Here is a 20,487-nt window from a genome sequence, read left to right on the forward strand (position 1 = left end):
GTATTTCTTTTGCTGGAAACGCCAGAAAGACAGGGATACATTTTAGCTTGGCCTTGAATATTCCTGGGCTTTTGGCAGGTGGAGATGCAGGGATTAGGGCATTCAAGGTACAGGGATAACAATGACCAGAAAAACGAAAAACCCTAATGCACAAGAAAATTAGGACATCCATGGGGACTTTAAAGTGAGAACAATATTTTAGTGATCCTAAGATTCAACTGATTTTCAGTGAGATCATTATTTTATGTCCCAAAGGAAAAAAATACTTAAAATTTACAGCAGTGGCTCTCAACCAGGGGCGATTTTCCCTCCAAGGAACATTTGGCAATGTCTGCAAACATGTCTGGTTGTCACCCTGAGGGGGTGCTATTGGCCTTTAGCAGTTAAGGGCAGGGATGTTGCTAATTATCCCACAATGCACAGAAGAGAGGAATTACTCAACTCAAGATGTCAATATTGCGAATATTGAGAGCCATCAAACTATATAGGATGTCATAAATTGAGAGATGCAACTAGAATATTAAAAAAGTATTTGAAGATAGATGAAGTATAGTGGCTCAGTTTACCTGGGATGACCCAGGATTTATAAAGGATTACAAGGGGGCGCCTGGGTGGCTCAGTCGGTTAAGCGTCCGACTTCGGCTCAGGTCACAATCTCGCGGTATGTGAGTTCGAGCCCCGAGTCGGGCTCTGTGCTGACTGCTCAGAGCCTGGAGCCTGTTTCAGATTCTGTGTCTCCCTCTCTCTCTGACCCTCCCCCGTTCATGCTCTGTCTCTCTCTGTCTCAAAAATAAATAAACGTTAAAAAAAAAAAATTTTTTTTTAAAAAATAAAGGATTACAGGAAAATATTGCTGGTACCCTGTATCTGAATCCGTTTTCTCAATGTTGGGATAGTAAAGTGATGATGACTGGGGCTCTATGAGATAATAATTCCAGGCAGTATAAAAGGCTGGCCCTTCATGATCATGCGTCCATCTATCACTTTTGAGAAACCTTGTACTGTAATCACACTAATAAATCTTATTTCTGCTAATTGTGACTGATCTCAGGGGAAACAACACTGACTCACCAATCATGTGGTATATTTCTTACTAACTGTATTTAAAGCCCAGCTCTTAAGCCACTTATTCTCTGAGGCTCCTCCTTATGCTCTCAGCTTAAAATATTCTCTTTTTCTTGGAACTTCTTTAGCATATCACCTGTACTTCCCTAATAGTGTTCCTGTGATTTATCTTTCCTCTAAATCTAATTTTTGGGGGGTCAAGATCCATGGTTAGTTCACACCTGTAACTCTCAGAGGACCCACTATAGTGCCTTCACATCATAGGTGGTCAATAAATACTTGCAAAATGAATAACTGAATAAATATACAGTACTGGAAGGCTATAATTAAAGACAAATTCCTCAGACTTTTCCTACATCTTTTCAGCCTTTCCTCACAGGGCTCATTTTGCAAATCTTTAATCATTTTAGTAGCTCTCCAAGTTCTCATGCTTCACTTATAGGGTCTCAGAGAGAACAGAGTTCTTTAACAAGTCCTAACCACTACTTTACAAAACACCATTTAGTAAATTCGATTGAGTTTCCGATCATTTCCCCATGGGATGGCAGTCAGTGTTTGATCTCAAAACATGTAAAGCACCTTACACAGGCAGAGTACTAAAGTCCTCTGAGGAAACAAGGGACAGTGTGAATATAAATAGAAGCAGCAAGAAAATCTCTACTAATTGCTCACAAATCCCACATTACTGATGATGACACTTGAGTGAGGGAGGGGAGATGGGGGACCTTAGGACTAATGAACAAAAATCTTACACTGTGTAACTACCACAGAGAAAGGAGGAAAATAAGCAAAGTGTTCCTTTAAAAGATAATAAACAGATAGATTATTAATATTTTATTATCATATACCTTAATATTGAAATAAATGATTGCGGTCAATACATGTACGGAAATTGTGAAGGTCATGGCTTAGATTAATTTGCAGGACTTTCTTGCTTTAAATTCCCCCTTCTCTTCCTTCAGAGTGCTTCTTGGGCATCAATCAATGTTTGGTGGTTGCTTCCAGCAAGTCTTTTGCTTCATTTATTTTGGTTGCTAAGTAAGGAGATCCACCTAGGAGGACAAAGAAAAAACAAATGGATTAAAACTTCATCACTGACGTTTTTAAAAGTCTCAAATAAAGAAAAACACTCGTAATTGGAATCCTCTGATATTTTCCCACACATTCATCCTGTTGACAAATTATTTTACCAGCTAAGTAGAAATCATAACAGCATAAATTAAATTTGTTTAGTGAAGCACTACAGATACCCAACAATCAAAGATAACCTCTGAGGAAAATAATGAAAGAAAGCTATGATCAGGAATAATTTGAAAAACACTCAAACATTTCATTGGTCAGACACTGCCATTCAAATATTTGATCACAGAATTTTCTGAAATTAAGTGGATGGTTAGGTAAATAAAATAATGGTCTCTGTCCAAGACTTTTTTTCTGTAAAGAGAAGAATATTCATCTATGAAGGAAGGTATCTTTCTGAAGGAGGTAAAGCAATCCACAGGAACTTTCAGAGATGTATCAAACCATACATTCCCACAAAAATGAAAAACATGTTAGAAAATCAACTATGTACTATCCAATCCTAAAAATCATATTTCCTAATGTAGATGAATGAACTAATAGATGAGTGGTAATAAAAATAATGTTTAAAGGAAATGCTCTCTGTTCTCCAAAATAATCCTATTAGGATACTTATGTATACTTGAGTATACATAAGATTAGATTACATACATTAGATTCACTGTACCCTAAAATGAAATTACATCAGTTCTTTTTTTTAGAATTCTTTCTAATGCAAATAATAAGAAGGAAATTGAGCTGATTTTCAAACTCAGAATCATTATAAATCACAAACAGAACCTAACTGACATACAAAAATACGAGCCCCAAACAGTCACATTAGGCTATTTAAGCATTATATGCCTTCTCATTTCTACCCCTGAACATTTTTACTGCTTAATGCTTGAGCTAACAATCATATTATGGTTCACCTATCTCTCTGTTTGTTTTTATTTTTTTATTCTCCCCTTGAGTACAAACCATCTACGGCTTTTGAAAACCTCATAAGACCTCACTAGCTTACAAAAAAACAAAATACACCTAGATAGCATTGGTGTGTAAATTGCCCAGGTTTTATCCAAGCCTTTTATTAATATGATACCACCCACTTATATAGGAATAAAAAAGCAGGGAAACAAATCAACAAACATGGTTATAGCAGAAAGGGCAATGCTGGAGGAAGCTATATTTAGCTTTTTGCCCTTGAGGATAATAATGACATTTTTACATCAAGATTTGAACTGCTATAAACACTCATAGAATATATCAAGGAGTGTCCTTGAATATACAGTAAGAATTACAAGCAACGTTGATGAAAGTTTCCATATGCACTTGGTTATGAAATAAACTGATTTCATGATTATCTTTGAAAATGATCTTAACTTAGGTAATGTCAATCTTGGAAAGCTGTTTAAATGTTTAGAGTTACCAAGGCAATGCCAGGCATTCTGCATGTCCTCAACAAATATTAAAATATTAATTGAATTCAAATATAACCTGTAATTGATTGATATGCACTCTGGATATTGAAATCGTAACATGCTCATTTAGCAATTAGCAGACAGAAAAAAAGCCCACACTGGGCTCTGCACAGGGCGTGGAGCCTACTTAAAAACAAACTGAAACTTTCCCCTTATCTCACACCATATACAAAAATTGATTCCAGTTTATTACAAATACAATTATGTCAGGTAAAAGATTTCAGAAATTATCTTCATGACCTTGAGACAGGCAAAAATTTCGTAAACAGATAAAAAATGCACTAGGTATAAAGGAAAAATCTGACAAACTGGACTTTATTAACATTGATGTTTTTTTCTTAAGTTTATTTAATTATTTTGAGAGAGAGAGAATGTGTGCAGGTGTGCATGAGTTGGGGAGGGACAGAGAGAGAGGGAGAGAGAGAATCCCAAGCAGGCTCTGTGGTGTCAGTGCAGAGCCTGACACGGGGCTCAATCTCACAAACCAGGAGATCATGACCTGAGCTGAAATCAAGAGTCAGATGCTTAGCCAACTGAACCACCCACACACCCCTAAAATTAAGAATTTCTGTTCAATAAATGGACACCATTAAGAGGCAAAAGCAAGACACAGAGAGAAGATACTTACAACACAAAAGACTCATGTCTAGAATGTTAGAATATATAATGTTCTCAAACGTCAATAAGAAAAGGAGACAACACAACAAAAAATGAATAAATGGAGAATATATATTCGTACCATGGAATACTATACAGCAATACAAATGAATGAATCATTTCTATAACATTCACTGCTACATAAATGAATCTCACAAAGATAATAAATGAAAGAAGATGAATACGGAAGACTGCACACTACAGGATTCCACTTACATGACATTCAAAAAAAGGCAAAGCTAATCTATGGCTATAAAAGCCTGACAGTGGTCACCTCTGAGGAGTGGGGAATGACAGGAAAAGTACCTGAGGAGAGATTTGTATGGTTTTATTTCTTAATCTGGGTAATAGCTGCATAAATGAATTCATTTTGTGACAATTCATTGAGTTGTATACTTATCATCTATGTACTTTCATGAATGTATATTTCAATTTTGAAAAGCTTATTGAAAAATTTACTGAGGTATGTCGACCTCCTGCAGTCTGATGACACTACAAACTCATACTGTCCAAAAATCACTAGGTTCAACAAACCTATGATCAAGACCATGATGATGAGGGTAGTGACTAGGCATTATTTGGTGTTTCCAATTCTATTTTCATAAATTAAAGAGTCTAAATCACAAAACAAAGTGTAGTAAGTTGCCCAACACCAGCCACAGAGTTCATATGAAGTGGAACCAGGATTCCTAGGAAGCCTGGCTCCTGAGCTGCCCATATTCTTTTAAAATATTTTAAAGTAATCTCTCTACCCAACGTGGGGTCAAACCGACAACCCCAAGATCAAGAGTCATACACTCCACTGACTGGGCCAGCCAGGTACCCCAAGCTGGCAATCTTCTTGATCACCATACCACACCATTTTGTTTACAAGATTTCTTGGGTTTTAAATTCCTATCGTATCGAACATGTGGTTGTTGTAGACCTTTTCTGCTTTCTTCAAGCCCATAATCCCATCCTAGGCCATCCCCTTCCTTCTAGAGAAGATTGAAATCGTGAGTGTGATTTATCACTTGAAGTATATATCTAATGTATCCATTAGATAATAAATACCTTGAAGGACAACCTTATATCTCTGTATTATCAACACAGCTCTGAGTACACCGATGGGGTTTGAGGTACTCTTTGTGGAGGAGTAGAAAAAGTGATGAGTTACTATCTATTATTTTCTTAAAAGTTTTTCTTTAAGTTTATTAATTTTGAGAGAAAGAGACAACAAGGGAGTGACAGAGAGAGGCAGAAAGAGAACCTCAAGCAACCTTCACATTGTCAGCATAGAGCTAGACACGGGGCTCAAACTCACGAACGTGTGAGATCATGACCTGAGCTGAAATCAAGAGTCAAACACTTAACTGACCAAGCCCATCCAGGTACCCCATATTATTTTTCTTGCATCAGGTACCAGCTTCATAGAAGAAAAACCACTCCAAAGACCCAAAGATATGGAAAACAGTAACAAGAGTGTCACGAGTAGGTGCTTTAAAAAATAAATATCTGCAAAACAGCAGAGTAAGAAATCCTAACAAGTACAAAAGAAAATAAATATTCTATAATTAGTAAGTGTTTCAAAGTTAGGTATAATTATTAATAATTATATATAACTAATAATATTAGTTATAACTTAATAACTATACCTAATTAAGTAGAATAATTGTTACTAATGTGAGTTTCATAATTAGCACACCAATCTGAGGATTAAGAAAATACAAGTTCCCTTATATCCTTGGGCTTTCCTTAGGTAGATCTTTTCATGGGTTTTTACATATTCTTTAACCTTCATTAAAACTTATGAATGTCTACATTCCAAACCTGTTAAGACAGAAGTAAAAAGTATTACCATCTGCTGATTTGAAGGATCCTTAAAGGCTACCCACAATTCTTAAAAGAAAGATGTTAAAATCATGCGGAGACAGATGGACTTCTGGCATGAGGAGTTCCACTGATCTGCTCCCCAGTGGAACCGGTGAAAACTATGTAAATAACCCCAGCCACTTAAAACCTCTGAAAATGGTCTTAAAAGCAAAAGTAAAAAAGAAACATCTATTCAAGAAAATCTGTGACAATTCAGTAAGAAAGGCAGGAAACTGGTATTTGAACCAAAACAGCTTCCCTCCTCTCCTCTCGGCTCAGCCAGACAAACACTTCTGCTGGATTGATGCAGCCAAAAACACAGGGCTCCCCTCTCTCCCTACCTCCTGGACAAAGGGTTTTCTTTCTGGGAGGAGCATGATCTCCATTATTTCTCTTCCTTCCCCCAGCTGCCTGCTGCTGAGGCTAAGTGCTAAGCAAGTGATACAGAAGCTCTACCTTAAGTGTGGCTCCTTTAGAATACTGGGCCTCAAGAGTCCTTCTCCAGTCCATAAAGCGTGGTGGTTCCACACAAGAGAGGCAAGCCAAGAAGACCTCAGGCTACTGCTCCCTGTGTTGCATGCTTAGATCCTACAGCGGGGGTTTCATTTGGAGAGAAGACTGCCATAGTTCCCAGTCTCAACTCCAGAGCCCTGGCAGATATTTTTCCTATCAAGTAAACAGGCCATGAAACAGAGAGCCCCAAACCTCTTTCCAAAGGAACTGACTTCATTTACAACAGGGCATGGAGGGTGCTCTCAAGGACGGTACAGGGAGGGACAGCAGAGGTTCTGAAAAGCAACTGGGAGAAGATTCATGAATCTAGTGAACATACACAGTGACTGTATGTTCACAGGACAGAAACAGGGAACAAACAGCAGAGAGGAGCCCTCCTAGGTTCAGAACAAACATCAGACACTGACTCCAGAAACTGTTTCATCAAAGATGCAACTAGTTGATTGCATTCATTCGTAGAGAAATTTGTGTCCCAGGGCATTATTGAGAACAACTGAGCAACTGGTCAGCAATTAGTGGAGTTTACAATTGGGTGTGATCAAGAAAAGAGAGGAAGAGTGCCCGACCAATACCACTGTCATCCCACAGTGGCTGAGTTGCATACCCAAAACTATGCCGCCTTGAGGAACAGTGTCAAAAGCTTAACAAGGGGAGGGGGGGGGGTGAGGGTATCGACTTCACTAAAATAATCCAGTTACTAAACAAATAAATAAAAACAATAAGCCCTCCCTGGGGTGGACAAATACCCTGAGCTGCTACAATACATAATCTAAAATGTTCAGTTTCCAACAAAATACTATGAGGCATACAAATTAACAGGTCATGACAGTATGACCCACACACATACACAATGAAAAAGCAGCAACAGAAACTACCTGTGAAAATAATCAGATGTTGGATTTATAGGAAAAGATTCCCAAGAAGCCATTATACATCCACAGAACAAAATTGAAAAATCACTAGAGGTGCTCAAGAGTAGACTTGAACTGGCCTAAGAAAGAAGTAGTGAACTTGAAGATAGAGCAATTGAGATTACTCAAACCAAAGATCAAAAAGAAAAAAGAATGAGAAAAAAAAGAACAGTCTCAGACAAATGTGGGACATCATTAAAACCACAAATATACATGTAATGTGAGTACCAGAAGATGAGGAAAAAGAAAATGGAAAAAAAAAAAATCTTTAAAAAAAATAATGGTTAAAAATGTCCAAAGTTTCCCGAAAAACAATAACCTACTCACCGAAAGAGCTCAAACAAACTCCAAGAAGGATAAATAAAAAGAGATCTAAACACAGACACATCACAGTAAAAATGCTGAAAGTCAAAGGCAAGGAGAAAATCTATAAAGCAGTGTTAAATTAATTAAGTAAGGTGGCCATTGTATGGAAGTGGCTTTAATGCCTCAGTAGCCTACATAACCAAACCAAAACCTAAGCCTGTAAATCCCTCAACATTAAGAAATTGAAACCTGAGGGCAACTAATCACCAACAGCCAACCAGATTCTTCCAAATAAAGCAAATGCTTAAGTTGTAGTCAATCAAACAATTTCTTTGTTTTGCTTCTGCCTCTTCTCTATACAAGTATTTCCCCTAGCTCCTGTCAGTGGCGTGTTCCTAACCAATTGCAGTTTGGTGCTACCCAATTCAAACAGATTTTTGCTCAAATAAACCTTTTTAATATGCCTAGGTTTATCTTTTAATTTTTTTTTTAACGTTTATTTATTTTTGAGACAGAGAGAGACAGAGCATGAACGGGGGAGGGTCAGAGAGAGAGGGAGACACAGAATCTGAAGCAGGCTCCAGGCTCTGAAGTGTCAGCACAGAGCCCGACGCGGGGCTCAAACTCACGGACCACGAGATCATGACCTGAGCCGAAGTCAGACTGACCCACCCAGGCGCCGGCCTAGGTTTATCTTTTAAAAGTAGCAACAGGAAAACAATGTGTCACTTATTTAAAAAACCCTCCAATAAGACTGATAGCTGACTTAACAGAAACAATGGTGGCCAGAAGCAGTGGGATACATAATCAAAGTCCTCAAAGAAAAAAACGGTAGGCCAAGAATCCTAAATGCAGCAAGGCCTTCATTCAGAAACGAAGGCAAAACAAACACTATCCCATATACACAAAACTGAAAGAATTTGTTGTTAGCAGACCACTTGACAAGAAATACTAGAGGAATTTCTTTAGGCTGTGAGCAAATGACCATAGACAGCAATCTGAATTCACACGCACAAAGAACACTAGGTAAAGATCACCATAATTATAGAAGACAATATAAACACATATTTTTCTTTCTTCTCTTAATTCACTGAAAAGGCAATGAATGGTAGAAGATAATACATACAGAATGTATTGTTGAACCTATAACATTTAGAAACATATGCAAAATATATTTGCTAGTAATAGTACAAAGGAGATCTGTGAGAACAAAGCTAATATGGACTAAGGAAATAACATGAGATGATGAAGTAGTAATACCAAGCGTACTGTTGGGTTTGTAACATTAGTAGATATAATACGTGTAACAATAATACCACAAAAAGGGTACACAAGGAATAGAGCTATGTAAGACTAATGTTTCTAAATATTACTGGAATCTAGTACAAATATGAAACAGAGTCTGATAAAGGAAGGGTACATATGAGAAACCCTACAGCAATCACTTTTTAAAAACCTCAGAAACAGTGAAAAAATAATTAATGAAATTAAAATGCTAGAAAATATTCACTCCACGTAAAAGAAAAAAGTAAAGGAGGAACAGAGGAGTAAAAAAAAAAAAAAAAAAAAAAAAAGACATGAAACATAGAAAACAAAAAGTAAATCAGACATAAATCCAACTATATTATTAGTAATAATACATGTGAATGGGTTAAACAATCCAATTAATCAAAATGTTGTCAGATTTTATTTAAAAAAACATGACCCAACTATATGCTGTTTGCCAGACACAAAAACACAGATTGAAAGTAAAAGGATGAAAAAAGATATATCATGAAAAAACCAACCATAGAAAAGCTAGAGTGCATATTCTCAAAATAGACTTTAAAAATGTAAATGAGATTTTTAAAAGGAACACCTAATAGGATCAAATTCATTAAGAAGATATAACAATTATAAACACGTATGCATCTAACAACAGAGGACCAAAATATATGAAACAGAAACTAACAGCATGAAGAAAGAAGCAGACAATTCAACAACAAAATTTAATGCCCCACTTTCAATAATGGATATAACAACTAGAAAAAAGATCAAGAAAACAGAAGAATTGCACAACACTTATACCAACTAGATCTAACAGACATCTACAGAACAAAACACTCCGCCCCCCCAAAAAGCAGAATATACATTCTTCTCAAGTGCACATGGAACATTCTCCAGGAGAGACCATATGCTAGGCCATTAAACAAGCCTCAATAGGCTAAAAGGATAGAAATAATCACATTATGTTTTCCAAACACAATGGTATGAAATTAGAAATCAATAAGGACAGATTTAGGAAATAAATATGTGGAAATTAAACAACATACTCTTGAACAATCAATGAGTCAAATGAGTCAAAAAAGGGAAATTAGAAAGTACTTGAAGATAAATGAAAATGAAGACACAACATACTCAAACTTATGGAGCACAACTAAAGCAGTGCTTACAAGGCAATTATAGCTATAAATGCCCATGTTAAAAAAAGAAAATCTTAAATCAACGACCTAACCTTCAACCTGAAGACAATGTAAGGAGAAGAATAAACTAAACCCAAAGCAATTATAAGGAAGAAAACAGTAAAAATTAAAACAGAAATTAATGAAAGAGAGAACAGAAAAAAAAGAATTACAGAAAAATCAATGAACCCAAAAGCTGGTTCTTTGAAAAGAAACCTTTAACTTGTTGATCAGCAATAAAAACCTTTTTCTTGTTCGACCAAGAAAAAGAGAACAGATTCAAATTATTGGAATTAGAAACCAGTATTACTATCAACCTTAGAGAAATAAAAAAAAGGTTATAAAAGAATACTATGAACAGTTGCATTTCAACAAATTGGATTACTTAGATAAAATGGACGAATTCCTTGGAAGACACAAATTACTGAAACCTGACTCAAGAAGGAATAGACAATCGAATAGACCTATAACAACTTAAGAGATTGAATCAGTAATCAAAAAACTATGCACAAAGAAAAGCCCAGGCCTAGACAGTTTATAGAAGAGGAGGAAACACTTCCTAACTCATTTTATAAGGCCCACATTATCTTGATACTAAAACCAAAGACATCACAATAAAACTACAGATCTATATTTCTTATGAATATGTATTCCAAAAACCCAAGAAAATACTAGCAAACTGAATATAGCAACATATAAAAAAAATATACGCTAGACCAGGTGAAATTTATCCCAGGGATCTGAGGTTGGTTTAACAACTGAAAATCAATTAATGGAATCCATTACATCTATAGAATAAAAAACAAAAATAGAAGGGAATTTCCTAACCTGATAAAGGGCATCCATAAAAAAAAACCTACAGATAATACCATACTAATGTGGTAAAGACTGGATGTTTTCCCCTAAGATCAAAAACAAGACAAAAATGTCTGTTCTCACAACTTCTTTTCAATGTATATAAATATATATATTCAAACATCAATAAGTACATTAAACATAAAAGAACTAAATACTTGTATTAAAAGTCAAAACCTGTTAGATCTCATTAAAAAACTAAAACCTGCTGCTTAGAAGCGTCAAACTTCAAAAGTTAAAAAAGGCTGAAACAAAAAGACAGGAAAGGATATACCATGTAAACGTTAACCAAAAGAAAGCTGGGGAAGCTACAGTTTCAAATAAAGCAGACTTTATGGCAAGGAGCAATACTAGATATAAAGAAGGATATTTCAAAACGAGGAGTCAATCCACAAGGAAAATATAACAATTCTAAATTATCTGTCCCCAAGATACCATATAACCATACCATCACAGTAAGTGAAGCAAAGTATATAACCATACCATCACAGTAAGTGAAGCAAAACAAACAAAACCTAAATGGAGAAATAAACAAATACACAACCATAGTAGGTAAACAAGAAAACAGCAAGGATATAGAAGATCTAATCGACAAAACAATTTACCTTACTCATATATGTTTAATATTGAATTCAAGAATTACAGACTATACAATGTGTTCACAGATTACTTACCAAAAATTAACCATATATATGCTGGATTATAAAGTAAGGTTCAAACAACTTCTAAAGAACTGAAACCAGAGTATGTTCTCTTCCCAAGTGGAATGAAGACAGAAATCACTAACACAGATAACTAGAAAATATTCGGTCACTAGGAAATTAGGCAATATATGTTAACACATGAGTGAAAGAAAAAAACTTTGAACTAATGTTAGCTAAAACCAATGATCTGAATATTCAGTTTAAAAAACAGAAAAAGAACAGCAGGGTGCCTGCGTGGCTCAGTGGGTTAAGCATATGACTTTGGCTCAGGTCGCAGTCTCATGGTCTATGGGTTTGGGTCCCGTGTCGGGCTCTGCACTGATAGTGCAGAGCCTTCTTGGGATTCCCTCTCCCTCTCCCTCTCTCTCCCTCTCTCTCTCTGCCCCTCCCCTGCTTGCTCTCTCTCAAAATAAATAAACTTAAAAAAAAAAAGAAAAAAGAAAACGAACAGCAAATTAAAACCAAAGTTAGAAGAAATAAAAATAACAATTCATGATACAGAAAATTAACTTACAAATGCAGAATAACAAAATACGACCATAAGTTTTTAAAAGACTAATACACATATATTGACCTTTAGCATGACCTGTCAAGAGAACAAAGGGGATGATACCAATGAACAAATTACGTTAACACTGAGAATGAAAAAGTAGTGAAAACCACAGCTACTACAAACATTAAAAAGGTATTAAGGGCAGGGGTGCCTGGGTGGCTCAGTCAGCTGAGTGTCTGACTCTTCAATTCTCTCAGGTATGATCTCACCGTTTGTGAGTCGGGCCCTGAGCTGATAGTGCTGAGCCTGCTTGGGATTCTCTCTCTCTCTGCCCCTCCATCGCTCTCATTCTCTTGTTCTCTCAAAATAAATAAATAAACTTTAAAAGACAAAAAAGGGTAATAAGGGGATATTATAAACAACCTTGTGCCAATCTGAAATTTTAGGTGAACTGGAAAAACTCCTATAAAAAAGTTACCCAAAACTAGGGATAAGGAGAAACAGAAAATCTGAAGAGATGTATATTTTTTAAATGCTGAATCTGTAATTTTAAACCTTCGCACAAAGAAGTCTTCAAGCCCAGATGGCTTCATTGGTGAATTCTTACAAATATTAAAACAAGAAGTAACACATCTTACACAAACTCATTCAGAGAACAAAGGAGAACACTGCCAATTCCTTTAAGAGGCTAGAGTGACCCTGATAGCAAAATCTATTAACTTTCTAAAAAAGCAAAACTACAGGCTAATTTTTCTCACAAAGGCACATTTTTCCTTGTAAATACCTTAAGTACTATTTATGCCTTATTTAAGAAATCTTTACCTACTCTGTGTTTTGAAATATAGAGATGTATTGCTGTTTCGTATCACACATTTACATTAAAATCCATTAAGAATTAACTTTCTATATGATGTGAGATGGAGTCAACATGCATTTTTCTCATATGGGTGTACAGACACTTTGGTGCCATTGCCTTTACTGGTGCTAGGGCACTAGCAGTTTACACACCAATGATGTTTTTGCAACATCATTACAAATGTCCACACAGTAAAAGGAAAACAGTTTCACCTAAGAGCTCCTGAAAGGGTCTCAGGAACCCCTGGTGGCCCACAGAGCCCACCTTGCTAAGGCTGCTATATATCAGTGAGAATGAACACACTATTGCTTCACATTACAATATGGATAATTCTCACAAGGATAAATACTGAACGAAAGCAGCCAGGTGCAAATGACTACACACATTCAAAAGAGGCAAGATGAATTTGTGATACTATGAATCAAGACAGTGGTTCTTTTTAAGAGTGAAGTAGAACTGGAAGGGCTCATGAAGGGGTTTCAGGGGTGTGGTGACGTTCTAGTTTTTGATGTAGGGGATGGTTATATAGGTGTGTTTGTAAAAATTTATGTAGATATATACTTATGATTTGTGTACTTTTCTGCTTGCATACTTCAAAACGGAGTATATTCAAAAAAAGAAAAAGAAGCAGAGATTGAGGAGAAAAATTTCTTAAGAAGTAAATTACATCACTCTACTGCTTAAAAGCTGACAGAAACTTCCCACTGTGTTTAGAATCAAGTATTACACACCACCTACAGCATTTCATTATCATAAAGCACACCTGCAGTTTTCAAAATGTGGACACCACCTCATCTCCTGCTCTCTCTCCCCTTGCATATTACACCCCTATCATTCTAGTCTTCTTCCAAGTAATTAAACACCCTTAGAGCCTTTGCTTATGCTAGTTCCCTGGCCTTGCAAGCATTCTTCACACAGCTGGCTTCTTTTCATCCTTCAGGTCTCCTCACGGAGGCCTTCCCAGTCACTGTATGTAAAGCTGCCTCTTTCTCACACCCTTTACTACACTAACCACAATGTGAAATAGGTTTACTTCTTTTTTGTCTGTCTCTCCAGTAGAATTCATGCTCCATGAAGCCAAAGATCCAGTTGTCCTGTTTTACAGTTAAAGCCCCAAGATTTACCGCATCTGGCACATTGCAGAAGTTAAATAAATACTTTCTGAATGACTGAAAGAATAGTTACAGATGGTTTCATATCAATCAATAAGTATGTAAAATATTTCATATGATCATTATGTATTATCAATCCCAATTCTATTTTACCTGTAAATTTTATTTGTATGCTTGCTTTTTATCCATTTTCTTATTCATTACTCATGAAAAAAAAAGTTCAAGTGTCAGCTATACAGACTATAAAGATGAATAACCCATGTTCTTTATGTTTTAAAGATCACATCATCTATTTACCAAGGAAAATCAATGTGGATAAAACAAAATCATACATTTACTAAAAAAGTTATTAACTCAAATACACAGCCTTAAATCTAACTAAAATTGTTGAAATAAGGGGAAGAAAAGAAGAGCCCTTTGAAACAAGTATGAGTCTAGTACATCTATCAAAAAAGGAAATCAAGCTAATTAAGCACCACTTTTTCTTAGTGAATCCATTTTGACTCTTGGTGATCATGTCTTTTTTATAAATGTTTGCAGTACATGTTCTAAGTGTAACATATTGTAATAAATTGCAATATCTTATTACTAGGGCTATTTGTCAAATTTAGCTTCTTCTACAATGAGAGTAATTAGGGGAAATCCATTCAATGGTATACTTTGATTTGTCTGTAGCCCCAATATTTAATTTTTATTGAAACACTGTGAAAGAAGAGTGACAATAAACAATGTTTATTGAAAGAGGGCATAAATGAGAAAAGACGGAGAATCTCTGCTGCAGGCAGGTAAACTGCAGCTAAATGTAAGAACTTTCTAGTAGTTAGAGCTGCCTACCTACAGGCTGCTTGTAAAGCAGAAAGCTCTCCATCACTAAAAATCTTTCAGGAGAGCTAACAGGCCATTTTCCCCAGGATGAGCAGGAACAGTCCTGACTTAGGAGGCAACATTGATCAGATCAGTGTCTTTCAAACTATGGTAAAAACGCACCTTTTAAAATATTTCCAATTTGTAGTGGACCGATACTTTCACAAATTACAAAAGTATCACACATTTGGATGCCACCACAATGTCAAATTGCTACAGAGGCTTCTAAATGCTTACTTTGATTTTTGTTTGAAACTCACTGCATACAGGTGACAAGCCGGCCTGCATGCACAAGCAAACTATCCTCTGAGTAGCACTGGATTAGAGAGTTTGTAAGAGATCGTTGAGGTTCTACAGTTTTTCAAATTTACCTAGTCTGTCTTCCTTTCTATATTCATTCATGAGGCATAATATCAAACTACTTATTTCCAAACATCTAGCCTCTCCAGCAATTTCAAAAAAAACATAATCTAATCTGAATACATTAGATCAACTGAGATTTTATCTCCCTAAATTGAATAGCAAAATTTACTTTTTACCAAAGCACATCTGAATGCTTATTTAAAACTGGTTACAAAAAATGTATTTTCAGCCATTACCACACCTACTTTTCTGGTGTCACTTTCTTTGCATAATCTGATAATGAAATGTGTGACAAATTATAGTTGATCACACATCTGAAGTTCTAACTTTGTTTTACTAGCTGGCAGTAAAAGTGACTTGGGGATAAAGTGGGGGTACATTCATGAATTTCAGAAGCATGGAGTAGAGGATTTAAGTTTTTTCAACTACCTATGTAACAGTCAGTGCTGATCTGGCCAAAGCAATATGGTGAAGAATTAGAAAAAGAGGAGACAAAATTAAGAGTTGCCCATTCTCGTATTTCCCCCAATACTTCTGGCTTTCTCTGAGGACAGTGAGACATTTTTGTTTAAAATCTGTTATCTTCTTCTCATTCAGAACAAAACAAAACAAAAAAATAAAATAAAACAACCTTCCTTCTCAAGAGACAATTTCAGGATTTATGGACTATTATCTCCCAACTCCATCATCTATGAATATTCTCCCTTCAGTAATTCCAGTATTCCTTAATTCACACTACTTGTACTAGAGCAGGAGTTCTTTTTTATGTTTATTTATTTGAGAGAGAGAGAGAATGTATGTGCATGTATGCAGAAGAGGGTCGGGGGTGTGGGGTGGTACAGAGGATACAAAGCAGGCTCTGTGCTGATAGCACAGAGCCCGATGTGGGGCTTAAACTCAGGAATTGTGAGATCATGACCTGAGCCAAAGTCAGATGCTTAACCAAGTAAGCCACCCAGGTGTCCCTAGAACAGGAGTTCTTAACTGTGAGCATATGGCTGGGTGTTGAGAGGTCTATGAACTCTCTGAAACTCCAAATGTTTTTTAAAATTGTGGGTGAATGAGCAATTATATGGACAAAATGTACACAGTTGCCAACATATTCTTAAAGGGTACAATAATCCAAAATGATTAAAAGTATCTTTCTTAAAAATGTGATCTGGGGGCACCTGGGTGGCTCAGTCGGTTAAGCGTCCAACTCTTGATTTCAGCTCAGGTCATGATCTCACGGTTTGTGAGTGTAAGCCCCACATCAGGCTCTGTGCTGACATCATGGAGCCTACTTGGGATTCTCTTTCTCTCCCTCTGTCTGCCTCTCCCCATTCTTTCTCTCAAATATGAATAAACTTAAAAAAAAAAAAAAGTGATCCGAATAGAAATACAGAGTACAAGGGCACCTGGGTGGCTCAGTCGGTTAAACGTCCGACTTCAGCTCAGGTCATGATCTCACAGTTTGTGGGTTCAAGCCCTGTGTTGGGCTCTGTGCTGACAGTTCAGAGCCTGGAGCCTGCCTTGGATTCTGTGTCTCCCTCTCTCTCTGCTCCTCCCTCATTCATGCTCTGTCTCTATCCCTCAAAAATAAATAAAAGTTAAAAAAAGAAAGAAAGAAAAATACAGACTACAGGTTTTTCATTAATTGAATAGGTATATAAAGACATTACATTCTATAACCAAAAGGACTTTAGAAATAAATCCCTTCATCTTCCAGAACATAAAATTGACATTTGGATAGTTTAAGGAAGTGTTCAAGGCCATAATGCTGGCTGGAAGGCAGAAGCCAGAGAAAAACACCAGCCTCCTGCTTCCAGGTCCCTTCCCTAACATCCTGCCTCCTACACAGGGCCAGACAGGATTATCAGTAAGCAGGCTACAGGCAATCAACAATCCCACCTCTGATAAATATATGACCTCAACACAAATCAAGTAATTTTTTGAATACTACTGTATAAGATACACATTTTCTTTTTTCTTTCACTACAGGTAGCTAAAAATAGATGTTCTCTTAGATCCATTTTAGAACTGGTTTCCTTGCCAGTAGGCACCGTCAACAACTTGTCAATCGTCTGAAAGACCTGAGTGCCTGATCCCACTGCAATCAATCAGAGAAGGGCACACACTTGACCTGGAAGGGACAAAGGATGTTTAGGAGAAAGAGGGCTTTAAGGAGGCACTTTAAACACATTTCTGCCTGAGTCGATTACCTCAGAAACCCCACAATACAAAGTAATAGTTGAGTAGATCTTTCAGTAACTGTTAAAGCTATTTGGAAATTTTAAGCAAAACCTCTTTTCAAAGTTTATTTTCTGTTTATTCATACTAAAGAATAGCAAATGCAAAAATCAATGATGATGTTTAGTGAAAAGAATTTTTATAGGAAATAATTAAGTAAGAAAACTCAAAAAGAATGCCCTACTTTGGTGTGAGTTAGGATGTGTAGAAATCCAAAATTTGTTTTTAATTTTTTTCAAAATAATTAGAAAACTGAAATCCTGTAACTAAGAATCCAAAAAACCCTTCACTCCCCCCCGCCACCCTTGACTTCTGAAATACAGTGCAACTTTCTACCATCTGTTATTTTAGAGAAGAAACAGTAATGAACATATGGGCTTTCTCTCTCAAGCAGCTGTAGTGTAGTTAAAGTTATAATAATTGTCTTTCTGTAAGATAAATTTACATTAAAAACCTGGCCAGTTAAAAACAAATGGCTCAGCCTCAGAGCCTTCCAGAATAAAATTAAGAAATACAGAATTATCTATGACATATTACAGAGATTTAGAGGATATCCTCTAAATCTTATGTTTTTATGTTTAAGGTTAAACCAACATAACTCATGATGCCCAAATCAGTTTATACAGAGTCTACAATTCATGTTTTCTCTTTCCCAATCAAAATGCTAGGAGCCTCAAACAGTAGTTAGGTACACATATATAAAAATCAGTAACTAAATTCTTGAAAGCTTATGATATAAACCCAGCACTTCTGTGGGTCAATGAACTCTAATCCAAAAGCATATTTATTTATAAGAAAAATCACAATACATGTGGCACATAATCTTCCATTTCAAATATATGTATGTATGTGTGTGTGTGTGTGTGTGTGTGTGTATACATATATCACTTATAATGAGTTTAAGTAAACTGAAAAGAAATTCAAAGCAGATTCACATCCACATATTTTGAAAATTAGGAATTTTGCCTACCTTTATCTGGGTGATTCAAAATCATAATTCTCCTATGAGCTGTTCTAATCTTGGCTTTGCCAGCAGATGGGCTGTAAAAAGAAATTAAAGTGCTTATAATAAATAGTGTCAAATGCAGATTATAAATTAACAGTTTATATGGGTTTTAAGGAATTAAAAACTAATGAGAATTTCACCATCTTGTGGATAAATATGAAATTACAGCTTGTCACTTAATTTTACTATCAAAATAAACCGTTGATTCAATGTCACATGCATTTTTCTTCCTTTGTAATGCCAATCTCTATTCTTAATCACTTTAAAAAATAAAACACAATATATAGGGTAGGACAGTCACAGTCTATAGATTATACTCAGTTTGAAAACTTATGCTTCAAGTTATCTGAGGAGAAGGTATTTTATTTAGTGTAAAAGACACATATTCAGACTCCAGAGCTCCTAGACTACCAGATTTTAATCCCATTCCTATTTAGGATAGGGGTAACCTTGGTGAAATTTTTTAACCTCCCTGTATTTCAGTTTTCTCATTGTAAAACAGGGCTCAGAAAGACATATGCCTCACAGAGCAACTGTAAGGACTGAATCAGTTAAAGCCAACAAAGTGCTAGATCAAGTGTTCCAAACTAGTTAGCTTTTATTATTATTACATTTCAACAAAGCATCTCAAAACTCTTCATAACTCATAATTTTTTTAATATAATTTATTATCAAATTGGTTTCCATACAACACCCAGTGCTGATCCCAAGTGCCCTCTTCCATGCCCATCACCCACTTTCCCCTCTCTCCTACCCGCCATCAACCCTCAGTTTGTTCTCAGTCCTTAAGAGTCTCTAATGGTTTGCCCCCCTCCGTCTCTGTAACTTTTTTCCCCCCCTTCTCCTCCCCCATGGTCTTCTGTTAAATTTCATAGCTCATAATTTATTTAGCTTGGGAGAAACCTATGGGAAAAGCCTAGCTGTTAGAGCCTATGCTGTAAACAAAAATTAAAGGAGAAAGTTAAATAAACCTAAAATTATTTCAGTAAAAACTAATCTATCCAGTATTGGAAATGTTTCTCACTAGCACATTCTCCAGGCAAGGAAACAAAATTAACACTAACAACAACAAAATTCTGGTATTGCTTATTAATAGCTATATTATCTTATCTAAGCTACTTAGTATTTATGGGTCTCAAATGGGGATAATAGCAACTGACTTAAAGTATAGCATGGCTGTTGCAAAACTCAAAGTAATTTAATTCATATGAATGAACCACACTGCAATAGCTAAAAAGTAGGTACTTTTAGAGAGATATTCAGACATAGGTTTAACATCCAGATTCCACCACTCATTAGCTACAAAACTCTGTCTTGCTCACTTAAACTCTCCTAAGTAAAAGGGACATAATAAACCACCTCCCAGGATTATTCTAAGGATAAATCAGATAATGCAAGTAAAAGGATTAGCATAACATCATATACAGTGTTCAAAGTGTTCAAAAATAAATAGTTTTTAGTAATTATTATGAAGACAAAGGATGGTTATGAAAGTACATTACATATTTCCTTTCAAAACTGGGGTATAAATAACCTAATTTGACATCTCTTGAAGGACTCAAAAGTATTATCATGAGTATAAATTAAGTGCAAAGAAATTCTTAAGGTCTGCAGAGATTTGCTTACCCTTGTTTTAAAGAGTTCTAGAATGCTTTCCATTTAAGTTTTTCTATTTACTTTTAGAACTGCCTCCTTTGCTATCAGCTGTCAAGCCTTGATTC

At 35.9% G+C, this 20,487-nt stretch overlaps 1 protein-coding gene across 1 annotated transcript in view; it reads right to left on the bottom strand.

The window, feature by feature from the left end:
• Positions 1-1,886: 1,886 nt before the first annotated feature.
• The window catches only part of DNAJC15 (DnaJ heat shock protein family (Hsp40) member C15), a 68,715-nt gene continuing 50,114 nt past the window's right edge, over positions 1,887-20,487 (bottom strand). The window contains exons 5-6 of the mRNA XM_007085371.2: positions 18,731-18,801; positions 1,887-2,117 (exon numbers count right to left, since the gene is read on the bottom strand). Coding sequence (XP_007085433.1) covers positions 2,047-2,117; positions 18,731-18,801 — 142 coding nt within the window. The 3' untranslated portion in view covers positions 1,887-2,046. The remainder of the gene's footprint in view (positions 2,118-18,730; positions 18,802-20,487) is intronic.

Source organism: Panthera tigris, chromosome A1 (assembly GCF_018350195.1).
Source record: "Panthera tigris isolate Pti1 chromosome A1, P.tigris_Pti1_mat1.1, whole genome shotgun sequence".
NCBI classification, from domain to species: Eukaryota; Metazoa; Chordata; class Mammalia; order Carnivora; family Felidae; genus Panthera; species Panthera tigris.